The following is a 23,882-nucleotide window of genomic DNA, read 5'->3' on the forward strand; positions in this document are numbered from 1 at the left end:
GCTCTCTTATCTCCCTTCTAGATCTATCATGTAATTAATGATGTACTTTGCCTTGTTTCAATATCATTTATTTTCAAACACAAGGAGACAAAGTGACAGATGATAACTGAAGTTGAAAGCACAGAAACTGTTTAGAAACAATTAGATGTGACTTGAGCACTTTAGAACCCTTAGGCATAATCAATAGGGGGGCATTTTTTATTAAATAAATGATAAATGATGTAAATTCTGCCAATGATATCCAACATTGTGATAATTAAGATTCTAAATAAAATAATAATAAAGCTTCTTGTAAAGCTTCAAAATAATCCACATTACAAAAGCTATTTATCTCAAAAAAATTATCTGGAAACAAATATCAGATACAAAACATGTATTTAATCCGTTCCAGGATCTATCCAGAAAACTCGGTAAACTGCACCATACAAACATAGGGAGTTCTAGGCATCACACTTAAATGACAGGCAATTTCAGTTTGTACATGCTGGTTAAAAAGCTTTCTTCTACGAAAAGGCAGCCGCTCCACTGCTTGGGTAATGGAGCAGAACATAAAATATTGACTGGAAATGGAAAACTCAGGCTACTGATAGAAGTCACAAGTTGCCTCTTCAATGGAGTCTTGCCCGCCTGACGACATCTAAGGGCCATCTTCCTCGGCTGAATAAGTAGGTGCAGTGTTACATAATTGTCCAAAAATGTATGCATGCAGTAAGCAGCATTCACCGGATAGGCCGTATAAGAAATTTAGCATAAATTTATAATGAACAATACTAAGTACACGGTATTATGATGGATTAAGGTTGTTAGCATTGTTTAATTTTTCATTAAAAATAATATCATTGCACTATTAATAATACACAGGTTGGAGATGAGTTTAGGCTTGATTAGAAAAGATGACATTCTTTTGAATGTAAAAAATAAAAATAAAATAAAAATGAAACCTTAATCCACCATTATACCATCTACCTAGTGCAGTACCTTATAATTTAATACTAAATTACTTAAATGGTCGAATCTAGCATGCCAAAATTGACCCTTAGTTTATAGGACTGAACAATATTAGCCCCTGTTTGATACCCATTCTTTGAAAAAAGAAACATTCTTAAACAATGTTTTGACATCATTCTAACCACACATTCTTCAATAAAATAATATTACACACAATTCCAAAAATTTTCCTTATTTTTTAACCACACATTTCTCATCAATGCACTATTCAAAAATTCATTCTTATCAAAAGAATGGGGCTCAAACAAGGGCTTAATAGACAAGATTTTAAATTCTTTTTCTTGCCCAATATTGACTAGTACTACGCATTCAATCTTACCAGACATGGCAAGAGAGTAGGAGTGAGAAAGGGTAATGGCCAAATAGGTACCATTCATTCCCCCCCCCCCCCTCCAGGTATTGTGGGGTGGGGAAGAGAGAAAGAGAAAGGGACTAACTGCTCAAAATAAATCCTTGTAGCAAGCTCTGAGCTCTCTCAGCTTGCTCCGGAGTCCCTGATATTTGAATGATCTTCTCTGTTACCTCTGGTCTATCTTCCATCAATTTAACATTCGCTCCTGATAACTGTTTGCAACAAATTTTTTGTCATTGATTTGTATAATCTCCTCATCTGAAAATGATATCAAAAAGAAAACAAACCACAGATGCTCGACTCACCTCACTGATAAAAGTGAGCTTGTTTCTTGATTTTGTTACGAGTTTGGATGCCACATTTGGTGTTATAACAATTTCCAATGTACTTCTAGTAACGAGTGGTACAGATAATCTGGGAAAAAGAAAATGAATATGAAATAATATTAACATGAAATTCCACCCGACGAAAAATGAACAAAAATTTACTACCTATTCAATATATTAGGAATATCTTCACGACGTTCACTTCCATTTTGCTTCACTGATTCACTACCCGAGGGCCCCACATCCTGCAAATAAAGTAGTAATTTTTTTAAATGTGAAAATAAGGAGATACAAAATTGGATGATTGTAATAATGCAAGCAGCAAAGTCCTTCCCGAAGGAAACAAGTCATCTAGTGGTCACTGAAATTTCATCACTAAACTTCATTTTGTTGCAAGTTGGTAACTGAAATTAAATATTTGTTGCAACTTGGTCATTCATGTCCATTGATTTGACTAACCAAAAAGTTGACCTAGCAATCCAGTTGGCAAATAAGCAGATAGCCATGTCACTTTTTCAGTCCCATAGTTAGACGAATAACAAACACGACAATGTGCCATAAAATAGAACAAAGTTAAAATTTAACAAACAACTTGAAACCAGTGTTCTAAAAAGCGTAAAGCATAATTAGGCTAGAGGTCAAGCTTGAAGCTAGGCTAGCCTAGATGAGGCATAGATGTAAAAAAGCATTACTTAATTTTATTATTATATTAAATATTTAATCATTCTAAAAATTATTTACTAATTAAAATAATACATATCAAACAATTAAAATTAATAAATTCTATATTTAGCTAATAATACATATAATTAGTCAATTATACAATTTTCAAGTTTTCGAAATGCAAATGCTAGACAATTTTTCATAGTTTCAATTTTCAACTAGATAAGTCCTACTTAACAAATTTATAGGGAACTCACATATAATTTCGAAGTTTCCAACAATAAGATAAATCTCAAAATCATAATTGCAAAATATAGATAGTACCGTAACTTAAATCTTATCTATAAAAGATAAAGTCATTTTTGACTTTTGTACAAATGAAATCATTTAAAACTTGAAACGAAGTCAAATAAAAGCCTTTTAAAAAAGAAAAAAAAAATTAAAAAATCAATAAACTAAAGTCAAATAAAGGAAAAAATAAAAATAATAATAAAGCACGCCAAGGCGAGCATTAAGCAGTCAATATAACAATTGACCGCTTAATTCGTGCTTAATGCCCAGGCAAAGCGCTTTGACTGAGCCGGCGCCTAGGCAACCCCTAGGTGCCTCCTAGGGATGCTTTTTAGAATAGTGCATGAAACAAAATGAAATCCACCAACATGAAATTTCACTAACCCGATGTATTTTACCCAACTGGAAACCCAGTAAAAAAATTCATATTTGTGAAGCTTTGGAATGGTCGATTATCTGGCTTCATGGATAAAAAAGAAAGGATGGAACGGAAATTACTGTTGGCTGAAAATTTTAAAATATAAGGCAGTCAAGATACAACAATAGAAGCAGCAACAGCAAAAACAGTGTGATTTCAGAAGAAAGAAGCATGATAAGTGTCTGTTTGGCAAAAATTATAAATCATTTATAAATGGTCTATTTATAAATAAAACCATTTATAAATTCTTCCCAAAGGGAGGCTAAATTACTTACTTTTGCTTGCTGTTCTGTTACTACAGTTGGTGTACCCTGATGAGTTGATTTGGTTGGACTATTCCCCGGATGAATTTCTTGAGTTTGAGTAATACTGTTGCTAGAAGTTTCTTTGTGTTCCACCTCTGTAGGGTTAGGAGCAGAAACCGGAGTTGGAGCATCCAGTTCAAGGAACTCTCTAAAAATGTAACTCCTTAGCTTTGATGTTACCTTGACTAGAGCTTCTCGAGCAGCTTTGATCTCACCAACAATCTGTGCTCGAAAGTGGAAGTTAAGAATGCCAAAAATTGTCTTACCGCATGTTTGGCTAAGCTTACAACAAATCTCAAAGTTACTTCTAAGTTGCTTATTTTACCAAAGGCGATTTCCAAAGTTCGCTATCAAAACCAAGAAAATAAGTTTATCCCAGAAAAGTAATTTTTAAGAACACCCAAGCATGCTCAGCATCAACCAAGCTCTTGTTTCATATGATTCATACGATACTGATACTGCAGACACAGTATCTTATGCTTTGAATCACTAAACAATTACCATAGAAAGTCGCAGCAGCACACATGTATTATACAAATATGAGACTTCTAGAATCACAAGTATATAACAGGTAAACCTGTAAAATTCCATCAGTCTTTGATACAAATGCTGGATGTTCTTCCCTAGGCAAAATGTGTATGTTTGCAACAGTTATTTTCCTCATCTCAGGAAACGATCCGTCTGTTAACCCTAAGCATCCAATTTCATCCGACGGCAGAAGTAACTGAGTGGTGATAATGTTTTCTTTTTCTGGGACGAGGTCGACAATGTGGGTTTGAATATGCAATAAAGTTTCTTGAGCAGGGAACAGCTCATCATCAGGGCCCTAAGAAACATGTATAAATAAAGTATTCAGGACCTTGTGGAAAATGCAAACTAAACAAATCCTGATTCAGAGCATATATGTAATAAAATATTCAATTTTTAAGAAAAAAATGAACAACAACATAGAAATCCAAGAATGCTAGAAGAATAGTTAATGCAAATTATGCCTACCTAAAGAAAGTTACCTTTTCAACTCAACTCTATCTAGCACAAGAAAGGAGAGGGGAGATGGAGAGGATAGAATTACTTATATATAAATTAGAATTTTAGAGCATGTTTGGCTAAGCTTAAAATATGCTCTGAGATGCTCTGAGCCGGTATATTGAATTAAGGTCAGATTAGTCTTTTCAGTACTTTTAGAACCTTTTCCTCCAATTTGGGAGGGGAAGTAAAACTGACCCGGAAAGAATGGAACTCTACTTTTACTTCCTTGCTATTTTATCACTAAAACTGAAGAAGGTGACATTTAGCCTTTACTTCCGCTTCTAATCCCCGCCCCGCCACCCGCCACCCTCCGCACAACTGTTCGACTCAATCATCCTGGGCTAAGAGATAAGGAAATGTACCTCCTCAGATGAAATGATAATTATGTGTTCGTTCGCGCCAGCAACTTGACCTGCGACCTCAACATCTACGACTATTTCTTCTTTTAGCAACTCCATAAACCCATTTGACTCCCCAACAACACTATCAACCTTGGCAACTGGGCAAAGTATTCGAAACACAAGATTTTCACTAGAAAAAGCTTGTGCATTGCCAACCACAGATTCAGGGACAGATTCAGTAAGATATCCAGATGGATGTGAAGAATAGTTATTGCTCCTGGAACCAGCAGGAATCCTTGATGTATAACTTGGTCCTTCCGCAGATGATTGTCTTGATGTAGAGTTAATAGAAATAAAATTATCATCTGGAAGAACTAAACGCGCAGGCGAATGTAGCCGATTATGAAAGTGACCTCTATCATGATGTTGACTCTCTTTTAAGCGTGAGGAAATAATTGCTACAGCATTCATATCACCAACAACCTGAAAATGAGGGAATAAATTTCTCAGTGCCTGCAATCAAATCAAGCCCTTGTTTGATTTTTATTTTTAGAGAATAGCTTTTCTCCCACACTCATTTTCAATCACATATCCTCCAAAACAAATCAAAATTCCTGTTTCTCCATAAATTTTCCCTATTTTTTAAATCACACATTCAACCAAAAAAAAAAAAAGAAAAAAAGAAAAAAAAAAAAGCTTTCCAAAGAATCACTTTCCAAAAAATCTTTATCAAACAAGCGCTAAGAAAGTTCTTTCAATACAAAGAGAGTACTTTTATAATGAATTTTTTCACCATTTAGCAAAATGATTTATGTTCATGATCTTTTAAAAACAGTTCAATTATTCACTTATGAATGACACCAATGACTATCTTGTGCATGTTTGCTTAAGCTCAAGAGATTTACTTACAAGTAAGTTTGTTTTAAAGTAATTAATCTTCTAACAGATTTGAATATAAGTAAGATATTAATTTTGAAAGTAAGTCCTACCTCAGCATCAAATAAACTTTTTAAACTTGCAAGAAATAAGTAAAATATCCAAACATGCTCATTAGAGAGATACTTCAGTAATATACATCTCTTATATTCGGCAATCCACAAAAGCATATAGACCAGAACATATGAGTTCAACAATATTTAACATGAATGACTTGGGCTCTCACTTAGAGGCACAACAATAACTGGTCGGTACACTTTCTCTTCTTTCTCCACGAGAAATACCCAAAATTACATCAGAGGTGCATAGTTTCAAGTAGGAAAGAATTTAAACTACAAAATCAAACTTCAAGCTTTCAGAAAGTCACTAAATGAATATAACTGAAGGACATGCCAGTAGCCTACAGGTTACAACAGGCCTACAATGCTCAAAAGCTTCCTTAAAACATAAAATGCATAGTTGAGAATTGGTCCTAGTACTCGAAGCTATATATTTATCATAATGGATGTTCTGCTTCTATGTTCTTTCTATTCATAAACTTGATGAGCCCAAACATTTAGGCCCCGTTTGATTGCACGAAATTTTCCATGGAACTTGGAATTCGAATTCCAACTTCCACTTTTGGCCTGTTTGATTGACAAAATTTTCCAGGGAATTGATTTTCCATGAATTTCTAGGTACAACACCTTAAAGCGTGATTTTCCACCTTTTTTTTTCCTAGGGGATAGGTGGTTTTTGGTTTTCCACCTTTTTTTTTTTTTGGTTTTTTTTTTTATTTTTTTTTGGCTTTTTTTATTTTTTTTTTTAATTGTTGGCAATAGGAACAAATTTTAGGAATAATTGTAAAAGAGGATATCCCTGAAATTGACAATTTCCACATAAAACAAAGTCAAACGAACATCAAAAAATACTTTTACTTCAACATTTTCCACGTGAAAAATTTATACAATCAAACACAATAATTTACAATTTCCATGAAAACAATTTCTAGGTAATTCAATTCCTTGGAATTCATTTTCTTTCCATGTAATTTTCCTACTTGTAATCAAACGCACCCATTTACAATTTCCATGAAAACAATTTCTAGGTAATTCAATTCCTTGGAATTCATTTTCTTTCCATGTAATTTTCCTACTTGTAATCAAACGCACCCTTAATGTTTGCTTCTAACAACGTGAACTACATTCATAACTATCACATATCAACAATTTCATCATTGTCACGTGTCAACAAGCCATGTTGCTCATCCTATAGAGATGAACCACATACCACATTTTAAAACAAGATTATTGTACACAATCTTTAACAATTTTGCATTAGGTAATTGTGCTCATATCATAATCCGCTCATGCTTGTAATACCAGATAGTTATCACTCAACTAGAAAAATATACAGATTTCAAATTATTTAGGTTGTAGGGGAGAGTAATTATCAACCACCAAGGTGATATATAGGCTCAGCTCACCGAGAAACCGAATCAATACCAAAGAAAACGACCCAAGAACACCACAAAGGTTTCACCTATGGTTGCTAAGCTTTTGCCACTTCAAGAACACCAAAGGAGGGAAATATCACCAAGATATATGCCTTAAAGGGAATGGCAGAAGATGGAGATAGAGAGGCGGAGAGAAATCATGCAGGAAGGAGAAAGAGACACCAAATCTTTTTTCTTACATGGTGGCATGAAGAAAAACGGGAATATATTGGACCAAGTCACAAAATATGGTAAGTTAGGTTTTAGGTAATGGGTAAAGGTCCAATACCATATAAGTGGACAATAGTGTGGGCCTCAAAATTAGCTAGCCATCCAAATTGGTGAAAACGTAGCCCATGAGCAACACAACTTAATTGGTTGCTTCAAATGGACCAATCTCTTCTTGGGTTGGGTCGTTAAAATTTGGTATCAATTTATTACTCAGTTATATCACAATCGTCAACTCATATTAATAAACGGTCTACATTATCGCTCCGGAGGTCATTTGACAACAATATGTCCAACAACCTCCACCTTGGTGTCAAAGGACCTGCAAAAAAGAATGTTTCCCATTAGTGACACCTCTAATGAAAAACCAATAAAATTGGAAATCCTTTACCTGTACCAATGTTTAGAAGTTCCTTGCAACTTCTAAACTTCGCCAGTGACAGTACCTTCGTGCCCATATCGGAAGGGTTGTAGGGTGTGTGAACATTTTCAAGTCTTACCACCTCTTGAGATACTATATCTCTAATGATGTGGAGTCTAATATCAATGTGTTTAGTGCGCTCATGAAAAATGGGGTTTTTGCACAAATGTATAGATGACTGACTATCAGAATACACTACCACATAATCATTCAAGACACATAGTTCATGGAGTAGGCCTCTAAACCATAGAGCTTCTTTAATAGCTTCAGTGGTGGCAATATATTCTGATTCTGTAGTAGATAGTGCAACAATGTGTTGTAATTATGATTTTCAACTAACACATGAATTAGATAAGGTAAACACGTAAGAAGTCGATTTCCTACCATCCCTATCTCCTGCATAACCAGTATCTACAAAACCCTTCAATTTTACACCTTCTTTATTAGCACTAAACTTTAAACTTACGTTACTCGTACCCTTCAAGTACCTTAATAGCCACTTTAACACTTCTCAATGTTCATAGCCCGGATTAGCCATGTACCTATTGAGAGTACTAACAGCAAAACCTAAATTCGGTCTAGTGCAAATTATCAAATACATTATGGAACATATCACATTTGAGTAAAGCACTCTACTCATATATTATACTTCACGCTCATTGCAAGGGGATTGTTCTTTCGATAAAATAAAATAATTAGCAAGAGGCAACGTGACAGGTTTGCAATCACTCATATTAAATTTTTTCAATACTTTAGATATGTACGGAGACTGATGCAAGAACAAAACGGAATTTGACCTATCTCTCTCCATTTCCATGCCTAGGATTCTCTTAGCCTTACCTAGATCTTTTATGTCAAATTCACCACTTAGTTTTATTTTTATATTATTTATCCACTTAGAGGAAGAATCAGTCAAGAGCATATCGTCTACATAGAATAACAAAAACAGATAATTATCGTCAATTTCATTATGTTGAAAATACAAGCAGTGATCAAATTTACTTCTTTAGAACCCCATAGTGAGTACAAAAGAATCAAACCTGTTGTACCACTGTCTAAGAGATTGTTTTAACCCATACAAGGATCTTCTTAGAAAACACACATAATTAGGTTTTGACTTATCCTTAAAACCTTTTGATTGATTTATGAAGATTTGTTCGTCAAGCTCACCACGTAAAAAAGCAATTTTTACATCAAGCTGTTCAAGTTCCTAGTCAAAATGCGCAACCAAGGCAAGCGTAACCCTAATAGTGGTGTATTTAACAACTAGTGAAAAACTCTCATTATAATCAACGTTCTCCTTCTGTGTGTAATCTTTAGCCACTAACCTAGCTTTAAACTTTAAGGGTTCCGAGCTACTAGCACTTTCCTTAACCTTAAAGACCCATTTGCAATCGATGATCGATTTGTTCTTAGGCCTAGGTACTAGCTCCCAAGTATGATTCTTTTCTAGAGAACTCATCTCTTCTTTCATTGCCTTTAGCCACTCATTAGATTGATCACTACCTATCGCCTTTTCAAAGGTTTTTGGCTCTTTATCAGCTAGTTCTTCATAACTAGTATGGGCGAAAGCTAATTCAAATTCAAAGCCGAACCTTCTAGGTTCTCTCGTCTGTCTCCTCTAGGGCTGTCAATGGATTGGATTTTGATCCGAATCCGATCTGAATCCGATGAAATTAACGAGAGATGGATTTAAGGTTTCAATCCGATAATTCGATTAAGATCTTAATTCGATAATCGGTTAACTAAATAGAGCAAATATGGATATATATCGATCCGATCCGATTTATTATAATAATATTATATAATATATTATATCATAATTTATTAAACATAATTTTTTCCATTTTGAAACTTATATTATGCTTTACGCATAATTTTCAAATAATAAATAATATTAGATAATAGTATAATATTTTTACTTGAAATATTCAAAGAGGTTTAATTTTTAATTAGTTAAAATAAGATAAAAATAACTATAGTAATTTATTTTATAATATCAAAAACTAATAATTAATATGTCCAAAAATAATTTACTTTGTTAAAATTGATATTGTTTTTTATTTTAATTTTGTTAAGACTATGATTTTTAGTGAAAATAATAAAATAAATTAATAAACACTTAGAATTGACAATTGAATAGTATCCCACATTGAAAGACCACTAAAACATTAGAAGAGAAGTACCCTTTAAAAATGTAGTATCCTACATAGGAAGATTATTAAAACATTCCAAGAGAAATCTTATTTAAAAGGAACTAAAGGAGCATCACTTGGATAAAGAATTGATTTGGGCCTTCTAGTATGTTAGGTGAGTCCATCAAGATAGTTAAAATATGTTTTTGGAAAAAATTGGTGGAAAAAAATTTGGATCGGATTATTGGATCGGATATCCGATAACATAGCAAATCGGATATGAATTTAACAATTAAATATCTGTTGGATTATCGAACCGGATAATTTTTCTTAACGGATCGGATCAGATTTAGACAGATCCGCTCCTTATCCGATCCATTGACAGCCCTAGTCTCCTCTCTCTATCCCTAGCTAGATTATAATTAGTTAAGGGATTTTCTTCCTCAGGGTGTTTTTGTATCACTACTTCGTTACCGTTCTCCACTTCAGGTTCCTGAATCTGAATCTCCACCTCATTAGGAGTAGTAGGGACAGGTGTACAAAGTTTTCCTAACTCCACCTTAAACCGATCTCTCTCCTCACTTGGTTCAGTTTCACTTACAGGTTCGATTTTCCCTTTAATACATGGCATCTCATTCTCGTTAAATGTGACATCCCTACTCACGATGATCTTAACCCCTTTTTGACTTCTATCCCATAATCTATATCCCTTAACACCCTCGGGATACCCTAGAAAGACGCACTTTCTAGTTCTAGGTTCTAGCTTTCCCTCGCTTTGATGAGAAAAAGCGGCACAGCCAAAGGTTCTAAGTATAGAATAATCACTCAGTTTACTCAACCATCTCTCATGCGGAGTGTCACCATTCAATGCAGCAGATGGAGTCAAATTAATCAAATAACAGGCAGTCATAACAGCTTCACCCCAAAAAAATTTGGGGACACCAGAACTTAACATTATGCAACACACTTTATCAAGTATGGTTCTATTAATCTCTTAGCTACCTCATTTTGCTGGGGAGTGTAAGAAACAATCTTATGTCTAGTTATGTCATTTTCTTTACACATATTATCAAATTCCATGTTGCAAAACTCTAGGCCGTTATCTGTCCTTAAAAATTTGATTTTTTTGCCAGTTTGGTTTTTCACTTATTTTTTTCTAGTTATTGAAGTTATGGAAAGTCTCAGATTTATTTTTCAATAGATAGACCTATACTTTCCTAGTATAGTCATCGATAATAGACAGGAAATACCTATTCCCACCCGATGTGGAATTACTAGCAGAACCCCACAGATCAGAATGCACATATTCAAGCATGCCTTTAGCTCTATTAACACTCGTGAAGAACTAAGTTTTATGATGCTTACCAAGCACACAGTGATCACAAAATGACAAATCGACACACAGTCATTACCAAATACACTTTTTTCATTAAGTAGTTTAAGTCTCTTAATGCCTACGTAAGCAAGTCTATTATGTCATGGTATGTGTGATCAATCTTCGCAGAAGAGATAGAGGAGTTCAAACCTGTTCAAACCTCTAATCACTTCCCTAGTAGTAATATAGATATCATTTTCCTTAGTTCTCTTAATGAAAACTAAAGTACCCTTGATCATTTTTAGCATACCATTTTCAATTTTACCAGTGAAGTCATCCTTTTCAAGTCTCCCTACTGAAATCAGATTTCTAGACAATTCAGGAATATATCTAACATCTTTTAACGTGTACACAAAACCTTTGTCAAATTTTACGTTTATGTTACCAATTCCAGTAATAGTATAAGCAAAGTTATCACAAAGCACAACATGCCAAACATTAGATTCATTCAAGTTATAAAACCAATTCTTTTCAGACGTCACATGAAAAGATGCACTAGAGTCAAGTATCCACTCATGTATGAGAGATTTAGCTGTTAGATTTAATTCAACAGTGTATGCAACGGGACTTGTAATCATATAGACCCCACCACCATCTATATCGGAAGTAGATGATAACACATTGACCTCATCTCTCTCCTTAACCTTTAACTTGCCATTTTCTTTATGACAATCTTTTATGAAATGCCCTGTGTTTCCATGGCCATAGCATTTTCTGGCTTTCGTCCTAGATTTTGATCTAGGTGTACCCTTGCCCTTCTTTTTCCATCCATTTCCACTTGACTCGCCGCCACTTTGATATCCATCATGACTATTTTACCTAAATTGAGTTCTATCCCGAATCATATGTAACTCATTGCTCCTCTTATCGTGTTTTTCAGCTCTAATCTCCATTTCCTTATTCCTAAGGGAGTCTATGACAATTTTAGGTGTCAACGTATCTCTGCTATACTTAATGGTGTTCTTAACTTCCTTATAGGAATCAGGAATTGCATTGAGCAAAATTATAGCCTTACAAGTTTCAGACACAGCCTCATCGCGATTGACTATATCATGCACCAACTTGTTAAACATGTTTAAATTGTCATCGAGATCCTTTGAAGGATCCATTTTAAAACTGAAAAAATGTTTGAGCAAATAAAGTTTATTCGGTGTAGACTTGAGCAAGTATAAGTCTTCTAATTTTTTTCAAAGTTCCTTGGTAATTTTCAGTTTACCCACCTTTCTTAAAACGACATCAGACAAGTGTAAAATGATTGAGGTGTAAGCAAGTTCATCGACTTCTTCTCTTTGTTCTTTTGAAAAATCAGTTGAAAAATTGCATTCGATAGTCTTTGAAACTTTTTGTTGGACTAAAATGCCCTTCATTTTTTTTGTTGCCAAATAGAAAAGTCACCCTTTCCGTTAAAAATCCCCAAATCAAAGTTGTGAGTTGTCATCTTTACACAATTGTCAAAGAGTGCACAAAACACAATCAAACTACACAATGCAGTCCTAGGGTTTCAGACAATATACGCCGTTCTAGATTCCCAATGTTTTGTAAGACTAGCAATCTTAGATCAAGGGAATGTTCGAAACGGGTAAGGTCACGGTAGTTCTAACGGAATTAAGCAGTGGAAGTAACAATGCAATAGAAAACCATGTCTAACAGATAATTAGTTTCACGACAGTTATATCACTAAGACTTAAATACTGATTTAATTAAAAGACAAATACTCAATCAAATAATCAAGAGCACGTAACCCTAATTTCTAGCACAAGCAATGGCAACTCCCAAACCTAATGATCACCCCACACGATGATCTGCTAGTGCAAAAATATAAAGGTTTCAACCAATCTACCAGAGCGGACCTATCTAAGTCCGTAACGTGGAGAGATGCGAATTTGCTGCTTTAGAGCCACCACTATTCGCCCTAAAGATTCAGCGAATGTAACAGTTCCAATCAGCAGCAAATGCACTTTTTATACGCAACTTGAAACAGTAAACCAAACATATCAAAACGTTCAGGAGAATTAAATAAACAAAATGGCAAAAAAATCACGCTACAAGGCCTCCCACGCACCGCCACGGGACCTCCACGTGTCGTCGACTGCCGTCACCACCATGCGCCACCTCACAGGGGACACCTCGACCTGCTGATTATGAGTCCGAAGTCCGTTTGTCCAAAAGAGATCCGGTTTGAGAGTAATCGAAGGATTTAGGGTTCGGTCACTTTGAAGAAACTGGCCTCTCTCTCAAATTTTTGGATCGATTTAATAGAAATTGGAGCTCTATGCTCTGATACCAGATGTATGAGAGAGTAATTATCAACCACCAAGGTGATATATAGGCTCAGTTCACCAAGAAATCGAATCAATACCAAAGAAAATGACCCAAGAACACCACAAAGGTTTCGCCTATGGTTGCTAAGCTTTTGCCACTTCAAGAACACCACAAAGGAGGGAAATATCACCAAGATATATGCTTTAAAGAGAATAGCAGAAGATAGAGATAGAGAGGCCAAGAGAAATCACGCAGGAAGGAGAAAGAGACACCAAGTCTTTTTTCTTACATGGTGGCGTGAAGAAAAAATGGAATATATTGGACCAAGTCACAAAATATGGTAAGTTAGGTTTTAGGTAATGGGTAAAGGTCCAGTACCATATAAGTGGACAATAGTGTGGGCCTCAAATTTGCTAGCCATCCAAATAGGTGAAAACATAGCCCATGAGCAACACATCTTAATTGGTTGCTTCAAACGAACCAATCTCTTCTTGGGTTGGGTCGTTAAAATCACAACTCAGTTTAGGTCATTTTGGAGTTCAAAATCCAAGTGTCATATCAACTCAATATAATCCTCTATTGTACCACAGCTAAAAGACTTTCCATCCGGGACACAAAATAAACACACAAAGCTCCAAATGTAATGTGAATCAAGAACCTGAACAATCTCTTCTGACATTGCGATGCAACGTGGCAATGTGTGGTCTCGAGGTAAAATCCTAATGTGTGTCTTAGTCTCAATCCTCATTAGTTCAATTATCTTCCCTCCTTTCCCAAGCAAGGACCCCACATGCATTTGCGAAACTATGAATCTCCTCACTACCCATTTACCATTATTACCACTCCCTCCACCACCACCCCTCAGCCCATACTCGTCATTTGGATCATCCCTAAACCCCTCATTATGTTTAAACCCTCCAACATCGTTCTCCAAAATGTGCTCATGAATCAAATACAATGCCTCTTGAGTAGGCGAGAACACAGGCATCTGGCCATCATGGTCCCATCTCCTAGTATCAGAAATCTCAATAATTCTCTCTTCATCCCCAGGAATCAGCTCGTGCACATTGATCCACGCTCAAGTATTGACATGATTCGGGATGGGCTCTAATTTACCAAGAATTTTTGAGATTCTTGCGCACAAGTTTTACTTAATTAAAACTCTTAATTTGGTAATTTTATATTAATAGGATTCATTTAGTCACGTTTTACAATGTTTAGTGTTAGTTTTCCAATTTAATTAGGTTTCTATATTTTCCATATAAATAAGATTTTTATTTTCATTGTAAGATTACTAAGACTTTTATCATGAATTGAATGAAGATTTTTCTCTAGAAGCTTTTGCTTCAAAATACCTAACTTATCAAGAGAGTTAAAAAAAAGTAGTAAAAAAAATGTTAAATTCACGTCAAAGTCAATTCCAAATGATGGAAAGGATGATACGGAGGTTTGAGATGATGGTTGAGAATATGGAAAATAAATTGGATAGATTGGATGTGAAATTGAAAAGTATTTATAGGGATCAATGTAATGAGGGGTTCAATGTGAGGAGACAGGAACCTGGACGAAAAATTGTGATGCATATGGACATGGTTGTGGCATTGATGAAGTATGGGAATAGAGAAATAGAGGCGATAGGCATGGGAGAATGGATACAAATTATTATAGGAGAGATTGGCGAGAAGTCGAATTTAGGGAGAAGCATAGGAGATGTTGTAGAGATGATTATCCAGTGGAAAAGAAAATACCTAGTGCGAAGTGTGTGGGTAGTGCATCAAGCAAGAGGACTGGGGTGGATTATAAGCAAGAATTTTCAAAGATTCGTGAATTGTTAAATTCTCAAATTAATCATGTGAAGGAAAGTGAGAGTAAAGGAGAAATTAGTGAGGTGGTTGATTGTGAGAAAAAAGGAGAAGAGTCACGGGAAGATGGAAAGGAAGTCTTAGTGAAAATGGTGAAGTGGCTAAAATAGAAGAGGAGCTACAAGTGGAAAATGGAGTAGGGTCTTCTGAAATAAAAAAGGAGTTGGAAGTGAGCTTGCATGAAAAGGAGGTTAAAATTGAGGGGGCGTTGGAGAAAACTAACATTTCCCTCCCTGTTTTGAATAATTCTATTTTGCAAGTTACCGAAAATTTAATTTCAGAAAATAATCCTATTGGAATACCACCCGACCCGGGAATTGAGCCTCAGTATGGACATCAACTTGTGGATAAAAGTCAACAACAATGTCTTGCTTTGGAAATATCTTATTTACCGAAAGTTGAATTTGTTATTCTCGAGGAGACGAAGGAATTTCATATGCATTGGATGGGATTTATGTGCAAAGAACTCATATGTAGTGGTTGGAGAGATAAAGATGAATTGAAGGGCAACGTTGATGACAAAGTTTGCCTGAATGATTTTCCCGTTTGGGGTTCATTTCATTTTATAGAAGAATATTATAGACATACATGGTAATATGATACAATTTTGGGTAAATTGAAATTACTACCTAAAATACAATACACACATATAAATATGGCAATAAACCGTAATCTTTGTGATTATGATTATCTCATTAACATCCCCCCTCAAATTGATGTTGGACGATCAAGAAGCATCAATTTGCTGACAAGGAATTGATGATGCCGTCGAGTCATGGCCTTGGTAAACACATCAGCGATTTGAATAGCAGTGGTGATATGTGGAAGAAAAATAATGTGACCATCATAAGCCTCACGAATATAGTGACAATCCACCTCAATGTGTTTAGTACGCTCATGAAACACAGGATTAGCAGCAATTTGAATAGCACTAGTGTTATCAGCATAAAGGGGAGTGGGCGTAAGCTGAGGACAACCAAGCTCTGCTAGAAGACCCCGCAGCTAAACAATCTCAGAATAGGCAAAAGATCTAGCATGATACTTAGATTCAGTGGAAGATTTAGAGATACGATCTTGTTTTTTCCCTGCGCCATGAAATTAGTGCATCCCCAAGAAACATGCACCAACCTCTAATCGAGCGACGAGTATCTGTGCATCTAGCCCAATCTGCATCACTATATCCTCTCAACTCAATAGAGGAATTTGTAGAAAAGAAAAGACCTCTATTGGGTGTACCCAGCAAGTATTGAATGATGCGACGAACCGCAGTCAGATGAAGGTGTCGTGGAGCATGTATAAACTGACAGACTTGTTGCACGGCAAAAGAAATATCTGGTCTAGTAATAGTGAGATAATTCAAACTACCTACCAACTGGCGATATAAAGAAGGATCAGGAAGGAGATCACCTTTATCCTTAGGGTATTTCACATTCACTTCCAAAGGAGTATCAATCGATCGACCATCCCGAAGTCCAGCTAAAGTAATCAACTCTTCCAAATACTTGTGTTGATGCAAATAAGTTTCGGTTGGACTTGAAACCATTTCAAGACCTAAAAAAATACTCCAAGGGGCCCAAATTATTCACATATGAAAAAAATCCTTCAGTTGATTTTGTAGTTGAGATATCAAGGTAGAGTTAGTTCCTGTAATAACAATATAATCAACATAGACCGCTTGCGTTGGTGATCGAGATGAAGAGAGACAAATCATATTTGCTCTGAGTAAATGAGAAACCCAAAATAGTAGAACGAAATTTGTCAAACCAAGCACGAGGAGCATACTTCAACCCATAAAGGAAACACTTTAGTTTACACACATCAGAAGATGACGACGAAAAGAGACTCGCAGGAGGTGTCATATAAATATCTTCCTTGAGTTCACCATGTAAAAAGGCATTCTTAACATCCATCTATCACAAAGACCAACCCTTAGAGGTAGCTATAGCCAGAATAGTTCGAATCGTCGTCATTTTGGCAACAGGAGCGAAGGTCTCCTCATAATCTACCCCATATTCTTGACGACTTCCAAGAGCTACTAACCGAACTTTATAATGTTCTAGAGATCCATCAGATCGGAGATTAACAAAATATACCCATTTGCACCCAATGGGTCGAATACCAAGAGCGCAAGGAACAATATCCCATGGGTTTCTCCCAATAAGGTTGACTAGCAGCCTGAGAATAAGAAGTAGGAATTTTTAAATGAGATAAGTTTGTAGAGAAGCCATACCAAGTAAGAGGATGAGTAACACGAATGGATCGTCGAAGACTAGTAGATTCTAAGATTGAATTAGGATCGGGATCGGGAACAGAAAGGGGTAGTTAATCTGGAGGCCGTCGTCGTTGATATAACATACCAGGTTTAAAATGCTCTACATAACCAAAGTCATTCTCAAAGCTAATAAGTGGGGCCAAATCAGGAGATGAAGCAACATGTTTTTGAAAGTAATACTGATTCTGAAAAAAAACACCACATTGCGAGATATACGAAAACGATTAGCAACACCATCATAATAGAGGAAGCCTTTCCGAGCAATGCTGTAACCCATGAAAGCACATTGTACAGATTGAGCACCAAGCTTATGACGTTCATGAGGAGGTAAATGAACAAAACAAATACAACCAAAAGTGTGCAACATGTCATAGCTAGGATGTGTACCGTACATGCGAAAATAAGGTGATTCAAAATTCAAATGCTGAGCAAGAAGTCGATTAATCAAATATAGAGCGGTAGAAAGGGCTTCGACCCAAAATTTTGATGGAACCGAAGATTCCAAAAGTAAAACTCTCACAACATCTAATAGGTGACGATTCTTTCTTTCGGCCACTCAATTCTACTGAGGTATATATGGGCAAGAGCGTTGAGATAGAATACATTTTTGTTGTAAAAATGATTGACACTGATGAGACATATATTCCCCACCGTTGTCAAACCTCAATATACGAATACTGGAGGAGAATTGTGTCTCAATGTAAGCTATAAAGGTTTGAAGAATGGTACCGACTTCACTTTTCGAGCGCAGAAAATATATCCAAGTGTAACGACTGAAATCATCAATAAATGTCACAAAGTACTTATAATGGGTATGAGAAGTCACAGGTGCCACGTCCCAAACATTACTATGTATAATCTCAAAGCATTTATCAGCACGATTCCTGTGAGTGAAATGGAAGAGTCTTACTTTTTCCAGGCTTACAAGTATCACAACCAAGAGACAAATTGGAAAATTGAAACTTATCTTTATTACCCAAAGAACCACACTTCATCAAATGAGATAAAATTAAAGTATTGGGATGACCCAATCGTTTATGCCAAATTTCATGTTGAAATCTATCACTAATACAAGCTAAAGATATAGTAGGAGAAATAGTAAACTATAGTGGAAATAATCTTCCGACTTTAGGCCCCTTCGCGATCACCTTCCCCGATCCTTGATCTTGCACAAGATAACCATCACGAGAAAAACAAACAGCACAATTATTATCAACCAATTGACCGATCGAAATCAAGTTAGTAGATAATCCCAGAGATACAAAAACTTTATCGAAAGAAGGTCCAATATCACCAACAGCAATAATGGGAAGAGTACTCCCATTAGCAATCTAAATATGTTGTGTGCCAGCATATCGTTGAATGTTATGCAAAGAATTAGAACTACCTGTCATATGATTCAATGCCCCTGAATTAACAAACCAAGGAGAAGAAGCAATTTTACCCTTACCTTGTAAGCCCAAAGCAGAGAAGGCAAAAACAATCATCCGCTGAACTATTTCTGGGGTAAGAGCATGTTGGCTGGTACTAGCTGGTGAAGATGTCGAATCAGTACCTTGTGCAACGACGTGAAATGCATTAGCTTGTCGATGTGGGGGTCACCTGGGACAGTCTTTGATGATATGCCCCAATTGTTTACAGTAATTGCAAATTTTCTGAGGACGATTACAAGCAATATGCCCGTATCCTTTGCAGCGAAAACACTGTAGTTTACCCCTCTCCCATCCTTGGGCAGCATATGCAACGGTGGCCATATTAGTTGAGGAAAAATCAGTTCCAATGGTAGTTTAGGTTGCCAATCGTTTTTCCTCGTGTAAAAGATCACCCAAATATACACCGAATCACGATTCAATAAACCAGCTCAGACCACTTCAAATTTAGGTCGTAATTTCATAAGAAACTGATCCCTCTTGCTAACCTCTTGGACATCTCGTAGTATTGATAAGGTCGTCGCAAGAACCTTAGCATGAATTATTCCGAAGTACTCACTCCATAAGTTCAAGAAACCAGAAAAAATATTGTTCGATAGTGAGATTACCTTGAGTATAATTAGCAATTTCTAACTCTAGCTGAAAACGTCGTGCATTATTATCTTGACAATAAATTCGCTTCAAGTATTCCCACATCTCTTTTGCCGTAGTGAAAGATCGTAAATTATTCACCAAGTGGGACTCCATGGATCCCAAAATCCAAGAAATAATACGAGCGTCATTTGTTTCCCATGCGCTGAGATCCGTCATTTGTTTCCCTTGCACTGAGATCCTTAGTATCTTTAGGTGCCTTAGAAGATCAATCAATATGACCCCAAAGTTCCTTTCCTTTCAAAAACATCCTGAATTGAAATTCCCATATTGAATAATTTTTCCCAGTAAACTTAACGCAGAAGGCGTCAATCGAATAACTTTGTGATTACGCCCAAAGTATAACGCGGTGATTTTAGTACAGCTTTGGGATGTCGTATCCACAGGGAGATGGAAATTTTCTCAAAAAATCAAACAAACTAGGGTTTTCGTAATTTTATATGGGAATGATTTGTCACTTGGAATAAAAATTAATTATCAATATGCGACATAAGTGAAGCGTCGGAATTCCCCCAATGGATTGGATCAATTGACATCAATAATTCATGTATTTTTCCTCAATTAGAGATTTTCTTCCCAACTCTCTAATCGGAAGATTTAACAATAAAGTCCAATTTAATTCCAATTATATTGCTAGAATCTAGATTTCCTATAACACATTCGCACATTTTTTATTGGAACAAGATCAAAGATCGACCATATACATCAAGCATAAGGCAGTAATCAATTCGCCAATAAAGTAATATTAAGATTAAAATTCAACAATTATTTCAATCATTCGATAGAAGGAACATGGCTAGATCTATGAAGGATTTGATAAAAGTTAAAATAATCTCAACAATAAATAATTCAAATTGTAATTCAACAAGTATTTCGAATATTCGATAGAGAAAGCATGACCGAATCTATGGAAATTCTAATAATTGTTAAACTAATGTCAAAAACATATTCAAGATATGAAAATTCAATTCTAAAATTGTTTAATAATGAAAAACTCAATTACATGAATTAAAGATGTCGAAATCACCAAAATCGATTGAGATCCTTCATTGCTTCACCAAGTTCCTTAGTTTTCCACGGAGTTTCTTGAGTACCAAGATGAAAGAAATAGGTCTGGGGGCGTCTGCCTTCGTTCTGGGTGGTTTTGGGCATTTATATCCCGTGAAAATTAGGTTACCATAAGAGATTCAATCGTATAAGGAAACTGAGATTCGGCCGCCCAAAAAACACTATGTGACCCCATGGTTATTGTCATTGCGGTCGCATCGTTATGCACTTTCAGCCTCTTCAATTCTCGGTATAGGTGTGTGCGACCGCATAGTAGAAAGGCATGCGACCGCATGGTTCCGCCAGACAGCTTTCAGTGTTTTAAGCATTACTTTCTTTCCCGATGTCCAATTGAGGTGATTCAAGTTGCATTGGATAGCTAACTCAAAGGAACAAAAATAGTTACTCAGAAGTCATCTCCCAATTCGATCATCTTACATGTCAAAAATGGGTCCCAACATGAGACTAAAAACTGGTGTGTTAGTTTTCGATTGGAAATTGATGTATTGATCAAACTTTGACGTTATTTCATCCCTTTGACTTCTTTCCTCATCCACTTGACCTCTAACACTTTCGAATCTTCATCATAATCTTAGACACAAATTTGGATCATTTGCACTTTAGTCCCCGAACTTTCGTTCTCTTCTACTTTGGTCATTTTTCACTTGTTTCTTCCAAATTTCATCTTTTTCACCAAAATGCAACCTAAATCAAAATAGAAGAGTAATGAGTGCATTTTGGCATAATATAATCACATGAATGTAACAGTTAAGAGGGGAAAATATGGTATTTTACACTCTTATCACTTTGTAATATAAAATACAAAATAAAATCCAAACAAATGCAGTCCACAAATAGAAACACTTTGTAGCCCAATTAGTTGTCACCCAAGGTCAGCCCACAATAAAAGAGTTGCAAGTCCAAGCAAACACAGTCCACCTGTTAAAATACAAAATCCCCACTTGAGGCCCAAGCCATCAAAGCTACGGACTCCAGAGAAGTTCAGACACCCAAATGCTCAATTCCACTCAATTCGTGTCAACCAGCAAAGAAACGCTCGAAGTCTTCTCGAGCCCACACATAGGATGCTGAAATCCTGTCAAATACACACAGAGAGACGTCGGAAAAGGAACCCCGTTGCTTACCCAAGGGACGTCGGGAGTCGCATACATTGGTCACCCAAGGGACGCCGAGAATCACGTCGATCACAGGCCGGAGATCACACACAGAGACGCCGGAGAGTCTCTCCAATCACCCAGAACCGAATTGCGCTAAAATAGTGACCTCAACCGGAGATCTATCGCCCTTGAAGTCTGTAAGATGCCATCGAAAAATCTGTTGACCAAATTGCCAGAATGATTTTCCCGTTTGGGATTCATTACATTTTATAGAAGAATATTACAGACATGCATGGCAATATGATACAATTTTATGTAAACTGAAATTACTACCTAAAATACTATACACACATATAAATATGGTAATAAATCGTATTCTTTGTGATTATGATTATCTGATTGATACTTGATACATTGGACATGACATTACCTCAAGTGCTTGTGCCAATTCAAGCAAGTAGAACACACGGATATTCATCAAATAGAGTTGCTATTGGAGCAATTCAAACTTGCAAGATCAAGCAGTCAAGGCGAGCACACTTTAGTCCATGTGAAGGTGATTGGGTTTGCATAAAAGGGAGGCGGACAAGAATTCAAAAGCGGTTCAAATTGCATCCGAGAGGAGACGGACCATTTCATGTTCTAGCAGTAATTGGAAACAAGGGCTACAATTTGGTTGACCATGGTTTGGATTCGAGGTCGAATCTTTTCGAAGAAAGAGTGGATGATATGATCAAAGAGTGGATGATATGATCCGGGATGAGCTCCAATTTACCAAGAATTTTCCAGATTCTAGCACACAAGTTTTACTTAATTAAAACTCTTAATTTGGTAATTTGATATTATTAGGATTCCTTTAGTCACGTTTTACCATGTTTAGTGTTAGTTTTCCAATTTAATTACATTTCTATATTTTCCATATAAATAGGATTTTTATTTTCATTGTAAGATTACCAAGACTTTTATCATGAATTGAATGGAGATTTTCTTCTCGAAGCTTTTGTTTCAAAAATACCGAACTTATCAAAATTTAATATCTTGTGGCGTTCAAACAAATCATTGGGTTAAATTCTTTGGGTTGTGTAATCAAAAGGTCCTTCTCATTATCATTATCGTTGGGTTGTTTGATTCATTAATTCTATGGGTCAAATCCAAAAATTCAGAGGAGATTTCAAGATTGTGTGATTAAGAGGTCGTTCGTTTCATATACGTTCAGTTGCTTAGTTATTTTTGCAGGTCAATTCCTAAACCTTGATCGTTATTTGGGCGTTCTTGGGATCCATTGTTAATTCCTGTGAGTTTGATAGCAACCTTGCTAACCGGATTCACATCAAGTATGCTACCTAATGGCCTTTATAATGCTCCTGGATTTTCTGATAACACTCCCAGCCTTTAAATCATGGCAAAGAATTCGATAACTGGTGGTACCCATCAAAGCAAGGTCCTGCATTTTCCGTCGGCCACCGCTACCACCTCCCCCAGCAGATTGACAGTGGTTACTAGAAACATAATGTTGTTCTCCTCCCACTCCACCACCAATGTATCGTGGCTTAGTCCTCGAGAGTAAGGTTTCAAAATCATAGTCTTGGTCATAATAATACCTCTTAGATCTCGATCTCTCCATCCAATTCAGTTCTATCTCTTCAAATTTCAACTAACCCACAAATTTACCTAAACATATTCGAGATGAAGCATTACGAAAAAAAAATACTATTAAGGTTTTTCGGGAACCATAATTTTGACAGCTTCTCTGTTCTTTTTAGCTAGTCACAGAATTTTTCTTATTTTCTCAAAAGATGTTACTAAAAATGAGTTGGGGAAGCTTTAAGCAGAGAAATTTTTGGGTTTTAAGCTTTGAACAGAGCAGGCAGTAGCAAGTGATTCTTGAATATATTGAGATTTTGTCAAGTAATACCGTATACATATATACCTATTCTT

General features: G+C 36.0%; 1 protein-coding gene across 1 annotated transcript; it reads right to left on the bottom strand.

Annotated features, from left to right (window-relative positions):
- Positions 1-298: 298 nt before the first annotated feature.
- LOC111405645 (RNA-binding KH domain-containing protein RCF3-like) lies at positions 299-23,568 on the bottom strand. The gene is given in 9 exon segments (XM_023034621.1): positions 299-657; positions 1,446-1,572; positions 1,666-1,774; positions 1,852-1,931; positions 3,334-3,585; positions 3,941-4,189; positions 4,755-5,216; positions 14,223-14,641; positions 23,274-23,568. Coding segments are annotated over 9 exon segments (2,013 nt in total). The 3' UTR covers positions 299-637.
- Positions 23,569-23,882: the final 314 nt, after the last annotated feature.

Source organism: Olea europaea, chromosome 12 (genome assembly GCF_002742605.1).
Source record: "Olea europaea var. sylvestris chromosome 12, O_europaea_v1, whole genome shotgun sequence".
NCBI classification, from domain to species: Eukaryota; Viridiplantae; Streptophyta; class Magnoliopsida; order Lamiales; family Oleaceae; genus Olea; species Olea europaea.